This window comes from Sinocyclocheilus rhinocerous, unplaced genomic scaffold (genome assembly GCF_001515625.1).
Source record: "Sinocyclocheilus rhinocerous isolate Xijiao unplaced genomic scaffold, SAMN03320098_v1.1 scaffold97, whole genome shotgun sequence".
NCBI classification, from domain to species: Eukaryota; Metazoa; Chordata; class Actinopteri; order Cypriniformes; family Cyprinidae; genus Sinocyclocheilus; species Sinocyclocheilus rhinocerous.
The window spans coordinates 1,221,767-1,231,124 of record NW_015666183.1 but is presented as its reverse complement, the minus strand read 5'-3'; the positions used below and the strand labels follow the sequence as shown (position 1 = coordinate 1,231,124).

General features: G+C 36.3%; 1 protein-coding gene across 1 annotated transcript in view; it reads left to right on the top strand.

The window, feature by feature from the left end:
* The window catches only part of LOC107732092 (arf-GAP with GTPase, ANK repeat and PH domain-containing protein 3), a 177,268-nt gene that overhangs the window by 83,315 nt on the left and 84,595 nt on the right, over positions 1–9,358 (top strand). The window contains exon 3 of the mRNA XM_016543339.1: positions 1,562–1,649. Within this exon, the coding sequence (XP_016398825.1) occupies positions 1,562–1,649 (88 nt within the window). The remainder of the gene's footprint in view (positions 1–1,561; positions 1,650–9,358) is intronic.

Sequence of the window (9,358 nt, the reverse complement as noted above, 5' to 3'; positions counted from 1 at the left end):
TAGTGCTGGGCGGTATGAGCAAAAATTTATATCACGGTATTTTTCAAAATTATACCGGTTTCACGGTACATGACGGTATTTTTTTTTCATGCATGACCGGGTGTTAACCATATTTTCTACTGATTGAGAGAGGAAATACTGCAGTATATTGACTTAGAATGCCCTATTTTACTGTCATGATGAGTGAATATTGTCAAGAAATACCACACTATATAGTGACTAAACACGACCCCTTTTAATACATGTTAACCAGGAGTCACTCTCATTTATAATCGCGGCATCGTCTGATAAAATCAACATGCATCTACACTAAAGAGCGGCTATGCGGTTGTTTTGGCTATATTACTTTTTTGTCTCATGTAGCGCACTGCCTGCGTCTGAGTAATAAAAATTTTTTAAAAACGTGCATGTGATATTAACAGACGAACTACGCTCATATTTATAATTCCAAACAATCAGTAAGCGACAGGTGCTAGGAAACGCTGTTTTGTACTCATTTATTGACGAGTCGGCTGCGGTGCGGCCAACTGAATGTGCTGCTTCTCTGCCGCTCACTGCACAGAACAGACGCCGAGAGAGGTGACACTTCTCCGGGAAAGTCAGACCTCGCGTTTGCGGGACAGCACTGGCGAAATCTTCCAACTGAACCATAGCTAAGGTTTATCCAAAAAAGTTGCTAGGTTTGTCAGTATGAATATTCTATGGAAAAAAGCCGCTAAAAGGGTGTGAAAGTTGCTAAATCTAGTGCTAAAGTCGCGATTGTGTGTGTGTGCGAGACGCGGGAGCTGATGGCAGGGGGCGGTGGATATTTGTGGCGGTCAATGTGGATATTGTGGATGAGTTCTTCTGTGTCATCACGTTCTTTTAGTTCTACAGCTTCAGTTTCGGAACTTTCATGCTTAGTAACACATACAGCTGTTCCCTCACCACAGTGAAACAGTGAAAAAAAGGGACCCCTTTCAAACAGTGTCGCGTTCCGAACGTTGTTTAAGTGACATACACCGGTATTGCGGTATTTTAAAAATTCATATCATAACAAAAATAAACACCGGTATTCGGTATGAACCGGTATACCGCCCAGCACTAGGAAGTCCTTCATCTCCAGTGTTTGAGGAGAAAGACGGGTAAATCTGTCCTCGTTAGGCTTATAAGGCTGTCTGTTCGCAGCGGTGAGGGAATTATCCGTGCAGGAACAGCCGTCATACAGTGGACTGACAGGCAGAACAGTTGCATCAGGTGCGAGGAAACTCCTGAAAGTTGCTTCCTCCACGCTTGAGGTGTTGTTTGACAACTCGTTAGAAGGAAATCCTGGATGCACAGCGGATGTTCTCTATCTGTCAGTAGTGAATAGTTGATGAAAGTTATTATTGTCTATTTGGCAAATGTTTACAAAAACACTTAGAGCACCTTTAAGTTTCATTAGTAATTTAATATCCTGAAATGAATCCCATTGATTATCTTCCAGACAGTCATTTGTTTTCTCTTCGGTGTGCTTAATGCACCCAAACACTGTTGTTTGCTGCTCTGTTTTGGCCTGACTCATGTCTGTTTCTGCATGCAGGGCATTGTGGGAAACCTGTCCAGTGGGAAGTCGGCGTTAGTTCATCGGTATCTGACAGGAACATATGTCCAGGAGGAGTCGCCCGAGGGTGAGTGAGCCGTGGGGAGGGCCGACTACAGCGTGTTTGTCAGGGCCAGTCACCCAACAAGACCTCCTGCCGCGGAGCAGACTTTGCTGGCCATGAATTTGTATCGTCTCATATGCTCATCTGTGCACTGCATTTATTTATTTATTTTTATTGGAACTAATTATTTTGTCAGCTAGAAATGGCCTGCGATGGTTTTGGGTTGACACTGAGGTTAAAAGTCAAACTTTAGACACGTGTAACAAGCTTCAGTCAAGATCTTCTTTTTATTTGCATTAGTACCCTTTTTTTTTCTTTTTTTTTTTGAAAGAAATTAATGCTTTTTTCCAGCAAGGATGCATTAAATTGATCAAAACTGTTCCTCAATGACAACTAGTTAACACACACACACACACACACACACACAGGTGAAGGTTCAGGTAGATCTGCAGTGTGTGAAGGGTCGGGAGTGTGTGTGTGTGTGTGTGTGTGTGTGTGTGAGAGTGTGTGTTAGAGTGTGTGTGTGTGTCGTGCAGCGGGTCAGGGATGGGCTAATGGTCTCTCCGAACGTCCCCGTGGGCAGATGAGCTATTACAATTAGAGAGATGAGAGAGGATCGTTGCTCTTATTTCATCCTGTCTGATGCATCTGTATGAACTGATCGTGGCTGATTTTAAGGCTGTAAAAACAAGGCCTTAAAAATCATCTTTAAAAACACAGATTATTTTAATTATCTGTATACCGTAATAATACCCAGTGTATCAAACATTCATTTCTCATTTAAAAATATATAATATATTTGTTATCGTAAAAACTTTTATTCTGAAAGATATTAATACTTTTCAGCAAGGATGCATTAAATTGATCAAAAGTGACATTAAAGACATTTAGATTTTTATTTCAAAGAAATGCTGTTCTTTTGAACTTTCTTTTCATTAAAGAATCCTGAAAAATTAAATGTATAAAGGTTTCCACAAAAATATGAAGCAGCACTACTTTTTTCAACATTGATAATAATCAGAAATGTTTCTTGAGCAGCAAATCAGCATATTAGAATGATTTCTGAAGGATCATGTGATGCTGAAGACTGGAGCTATGATGCTGAAAATTCAACTTTGACCACAGGAATAAATGACGTTTTCTAATATATTTAAAAAGAAAGTAGTTCTTTGAAATTGTAATATTTTTCACTATATTGCTGTTTTTACTGTATTTTAGATCAAATAAATTCAGCCTTGGTGAGCATACAAGGGACTTCTTTCAAACACATTTAAAAATGTTACTGACCACAGACTTTTAAACAGCAGCATATTTATTTAAATAAATATTCTGGGTTCAATACATGCACATAATCAAGACTTTGAGTTGTTCCTCAATTTGTAATAGCAAAGAAAAATTGTGTTGTTGGTAATGCGCTTACACAAGAAGCCTATGGGGCAAGATTACCTTAGAATCACTGTTTCGAAAGTATCACCATAAAGCAAACATAATATGTCTTAACACGAGTCTAGTATGATAAAATCACTTACCAGCCTTTCCTGAGTAAGTCGCATCCAATTTTATCATCATATCAAGCCAGCAAACAAAATTGTGAAAGGTTAACTAAAGGATTTCATGTATTTGTATTGATTTTATCTAAAGAAAATTACATCTGTAATGCATAACGAGTAACGAGTGATTTTTAGACAGTTTTTAGCTCATAAAATACAAATTTTTGTATTGAAAAAGACAGAATTGACTGCTTTAGCCAAAATTCCAGCAGTACATTGTGTCTGCATTATTGTAAATGAGATGTTTGTTGTAAATTAAGAATAAAAATGTATTGTTTTAGTGAGAGAGAGTAAAAATAATTGTAAAATGTTGACAATATATTTAAGCTTGCATTGAACCCGGAACATGGTGAACAATAGCCGCGTTGCTTTAAATGAGGTAAAATGTTGAGAATTCTGGCCCAGTGGGTTTTGTTGGATGCCTGTATGCACATTGTGTTTCTCATGAAGGAAGAAGACGCTCAGGAGCCTGTTGTGACTTGTTTTGAATTCGGCTTTCACAGTTCAGTCTCATTCAGTCAGATTCTCTGCTTCTCTCTGACTGAACTGTGGCGTCGATGTGGAATAATGCTCATTTCTAATGCAGTGAGAAAAATGAAAATCAATGAATCGCTGTGGGATTGTGAGATTGGTGTTAACACACACCTGAGTACTGAACTTCAGAAACCACGCTAAAAGATACTTGTTCTTCTATAATAGAAATACTACAAAATTCAGGAACCATGCATTAGAGAGAGAACAGAAGCTCTGCCACAAGTTATTTTTATTGATTATATTCATTTATTATTAAAAATGAATGCCAGTCATTTTCTGTAATAAAGCCTTGTGCTTTGACGTCTCTTAGAAAAATACTATGATGGTACCATGGTATCCAGTGATAAAGCAATGGGTTTATAAAAGATACACTACCATTTAAAAGCTTGGGGTTGCTCAAATTTCTTAATATTTTTGAAAGAAATCTCTAATGCTCACCAATGCAACATTTCTTGGATCAAAATACAGTAAAGCAGTAGTATTTTGAAATATAATTACAATTTTCATAAGTACAACTGTTTTCTATTTTAATCATTTTTCAAATGTAGTTTATTCCTGTGATGCAAAGCTGAATTTTAAGCATCATTACTCCATGTTTCCATGTGCTGTATCATTTTAATATGCTGATTTACTGCTCAAGAAACATTTCAGATTATTATTATTATCAGTGTTAAAACAGTTGTGCTGCATTATTTTCTTTTATTTTTTATTTAATGGAAACTGACACTTTTTTTCAGGATGATAAGGCTCTCAGTAAGACCAAGAAAGATGACAAGCGTCTGTCTGTGGAAAGGATCTATCAGAAGAAGACCCAACTGGAGCATATTCTGCTCCGGCCTGACACCTACATAGGCTCTGTGGAGCCTGTTACTCAGGTAGAGATCTTCCACATCTGCCATTTATCAGGGCCACTGGCACCCACTGTTTATAAATAATGCATACTGCCCATGACATGTTTCATTAATACAGCAGTAGAATCAATGGTTATTCTAAAGTGGTCACTCATTTTATTAAGGCAAGAATTCATACTGAACTATACTTAAAAAATAACAGAATTAAGAGTTTCTTTCATTCCGTCAAGAACCTGGCCAACTCATTTCTTGAAAGTAATTTAAATGTTTTCAGATGGCAGTGCCGTCACAACTGTAGAATAACCCAATATTTCTTCGCTTTCTCTTTCCTGTTTAGCAAATGTGGGTGTTTGATGAGGATATGGGAATGAACTGCAGAGACATCACGTATGTCCCAGGACTCTATTTAATGAAAATTGTCTTTTTTTTTGAGGTTTTTTTTTTTTTTTTTTTTTTTTTTTAATAATAAAAAAAAAATAAAAAATTGAAACATTATACATGTCTTTACTGTCACTTTTGATCAATTTAATGCATCCTTGCAAATAAAAGTATTAATTTCTTTTAAAAACGTTAAGACTTTTGAATGGTAGCGTATTTTCCATGATACTAGCATGTTGTTTGGTATGCCAGTATATATTGAAGTACCTTGACATTACTACCTGATACCACCATTTTATTATTAACCACTGAATTATTACTATATTCATACACAATAGACCAATCTCAAAGAATACCATGATAGTACTGTAGTACATGTCCAAAAAGCCATGGTTTTAACAATATCATATCCATAGACTATGTAAGTAATGAAGACATTTACTCAGACTCTTTCCTGTTTAGTCTGATATAGTATTGTTATACTCATATTTGGCAGAAAAGCAATTGCATTAAACGAGTGATTAATGCAGCTGTGATTCCCACTGCATGAAGCGTTTGCAGACATTCCCAGACTCTTGATTGAAATTGACCTTAATTTGTAATCTGTCATTGACTCCTGCACAGATGCAGCTCTTAGTTCTACGCCGATGCTCCGCCTCTACGATTACTCCGTTGTTGCCATGGCAATAGAGGGTCAGGCAGCCTGGCCTGCCGCCGCCAAGCGTGTCATCAATCCTCGGCGTTTACTTTTGAGTGACGGCGGAGAGATTAAATGTTTATGCCCTCTTGACACCAGCTGCCCCTCTGAAATCTAAATTAGAGATTAGAATCAGAACGACGGATTCCTGAAGACCCAAACCAGGGCTGAATTTCAAAAGTGTCGCGAAAAGTCTCATACACCTCTGCCGGCGACAGTAAGACTCGGTACCTTAGTCATTTTCTTTTTAGCCTTTGCAGCAAAAACTGAGATCTGAAAAACATCTATTTTGCACGGCTTTCTGCCAAACGTCGGAATGAACAGGAAACTTTGCTGAAGGGATTTTTGTTCTGTCCTATCTTGACATGTTCAGACATGCCCTTACTGGCTCCAATGCAGTTATCTCCTACTTTAAAAGCTTCAGTGAATGCACTTGAAAAAAGCTGTTAAATTCAATTATTTTCAGTTAAACAACCATTTTTAGTGGTGCTTCTTAATGCAAGCATTATTTATCTTATTTTAGAGTTAGAGATTTGAACTAGTTGATTCCTCAAATCTGTATCTGAAGTGATTTTCAGACCAATCTCAGCCTGTTTTGCATGCAAGTAGGGATATGCCGGTATCAATTTTTCATGTTGCGATTAATTGCAATATATAATTATTCACGGTATTTAGAAGTGCCCACGATAACAATATCGTGCATATTCATTACCGTGATATATCACATTACCGAATACCGGCACAAGTCTACATGCAAGCATCACTTGCATTTTCTTTAGTAAATAAATTATTTTTTGCAGTAGGAATGTGCGATATTGACAAAAAATATTTTTATTTTTTTGCTAACGATAATTCAACATTATTTTGCTTGGCTCCTTGGCTCTTCCTCAAGCCATCCTAGGTGTATATGACTTTCTTCTTTCAGACAAATACAATTGGAGTTATATAAAAAAATGTCAAAATAACAAAAAAGTCATATACACCTAGCATGGCTTGAGGGTGAGTAAATCATGGGGTAATTTTCATTTTTGGGTGAACTATCCCTTTAACTATTATCATACCTTATAACTATAAAAAACAAAAGCCCATACAAGGATATTTTTGCTCTCAGAACTTGAATTATAGGGTCATTCGAATTGCATTCTAATAGGCTTCATCATGCAGTGAATGCTTTGGGCCTCTCAAGATGTGTTTTAGTTTGTTTTTTGCAAAGTGAGTGACACTCGATAATGTAAGTTTGCATATTGTTAAAACAGCAGTTACAATATTGTACACAATAAATATCAGGTTGCAGGCTTGCAGGTGTATTCACATTGGCTAATATGAACATATTGTTCAATTTCTCCTGTTAGAGCAAAAACTATGCTGAAATTCTACACTTTTTTTTTGTTTTTAAGCTCAAGGGAAGCATTGACGAAATAAAAATAGCTATGGACATAGGTGAACTAATTAAAAGTGTAGTGTTCTTGGCGTAATGGCTTTATGGATAATATCTCTCTCAGTCGATATGAGATCACTGGTTGAAATCTCAATGTAGGGTCATGTTGTGTTTCGTTCTGCTGTTATTAACGTACCTCACTGCTCCATCGGGCTGTACTTCAGTGCCCTCGATGAACCTCTTAATGCCAATTTACTCCAGGGGTCACTGAACTTGGAAGTAAGGATTTGCTATGTGGTATGAACTTTCGCAAGTTTCAGTCGTACACTGTGCAACAAGCATTCAATCATTATATTTATCCAGTCCTAGGAGGTGCTCAGAAGTGTCAAAGCTCCATCATGCATTTCCCAATGCAAAGGGAACAAAGGCTGCGTTTACACTGGCACAAAAAATCCGATCTTTCGCTCGCATCTGACACAGATCGGAATTTGTTGCACACGTGTAAACACAAAAACCTGCACGAGATCCGATTTTTTTGCATCCGATCTGAGCCACTTCCAAATGTGGATTTTAATCGGATACACATCTGATATCTGGACATCCGACCTACGTCTAAACACACATATCCGATTCTCCACAGAACTCCCAATGCGAGGGCGACACGTTTGCTCATAAAGATTTTTAATGGCGTTTCAATGCCGGCGTGCTGTATGTGCTCGCATTTTATTGCGATGGAAACTTTTTATAGGTAAGAAATTGCACATTCAGGAGCTGATTTTCAACCCCCGCCCCGTGAATTTTTAAAATACAACAGCTAAAAGCTACATATATTTCTCAGCAATGAGGTGATAACTTAGCAGTTTTTGTAATTAAACCGACAAGCTTGTTTGCAATGCTTCACAATCGCTCGCTCGCACGTGGGTGCATATGCATTAGTTCGTTCTCTCTCTCTCTCTCTCTCCTTAATTCGAATTCATTTCAATAAATATCATCTTTATTTCACTAAAGAATTCTACCTCTAACGAGCTGTAGATAAAATAGTCTTAACAACTTATTTTCCGGTCTTTATCCGTTCAGTCAGATTTTGTGCTGCAAACCATCCATGACAGCCATTGTCCATGCTGGCAAATAATAATGGCCATTCGACGTGAATTATATAAATAATTTTAATAGCACGGCCATTTAAAACCCAGGGTCTAGTGATCTAATGTATATATAGTTTATAATATTTTATAATTTATTATATTTCTTACTGTAAAATAAAATTTGTTTTGAATTAGTCATTTAGAATTCATTTATTTATATAAATAGATCTCTCTCCTTAATTCGAATTCATTTCAATAAATATCATCTTTATTTCACTAAAGAATTCTACCTCTAACGAGCTGTAGATAAAATAGTCTAACAAATTAAAATTACCGTTATTTTCCGGTCTTTATCCGTTCAGTCAGATTTTGTGCTGCAAAACATCCATGACAGCCGTTGTCCATGCTGGCAAATAATAATGGCCATTCGACGTGAATTATATAAATATTTTAATAGCACGGCCATTTAAAACCCGAGGGTCTACCATGTGCATAGTAAAGCGATCACTGCAGACAATCCTTTTGGGTAGGAATGAATGTAAACACAGATATCGGATACCAGTCGTGTCTAAAGTGAATGTAAACAGACGTGCCAAAAAATCATATATGGTCAAAAGATCGGATCTGTGCATTAAGACTTGCAGTGTAAACGCAGCCAAAGTAGAGTTAAAATAAAGCGAGGTCATGCACTGAGAACTGAACCGAATGCTGACTATTTTTTATAGTGAAATAGTATGCATTATGCTACATTGTCACATTTTCTCATCACGTTGCATGTCAAGGGTGTCCAGCTCTAATTGCTCTGCATTTTTTATTTGATTTTGTGTAATACCTTTTATCTTTAATTTTTGGTAGGCAGATCAAATAATGAATCAAAACTTGTTGCAAAATTGTCACTCCAGTTGCTTCATGTTTATTCATCACACTGGAAATGGAAAGTCAAGTTAGGTTCATTGCATTTTGCACAATATAGTCCCCTCATGAACAGTGTTCACATAATCAAAGTAGTTCAATCTATTTTGTGTTTATTGCTTATATATTTAATGCTTTAATAAAGATTTAATTATTAAAAGGATATTTTCATTTAAAAATATATTGATTTAAAAATAATTGTGTGTGTGTGTATACATACACACACACAAATAATTTATATCAATTATTATTCAATTTTAAAAATAGTGGTTTTATGTATTAATAATTTACTATTTTATTTAAATATTTAGATATATTAACAAACTATTATAACATTATATATATATA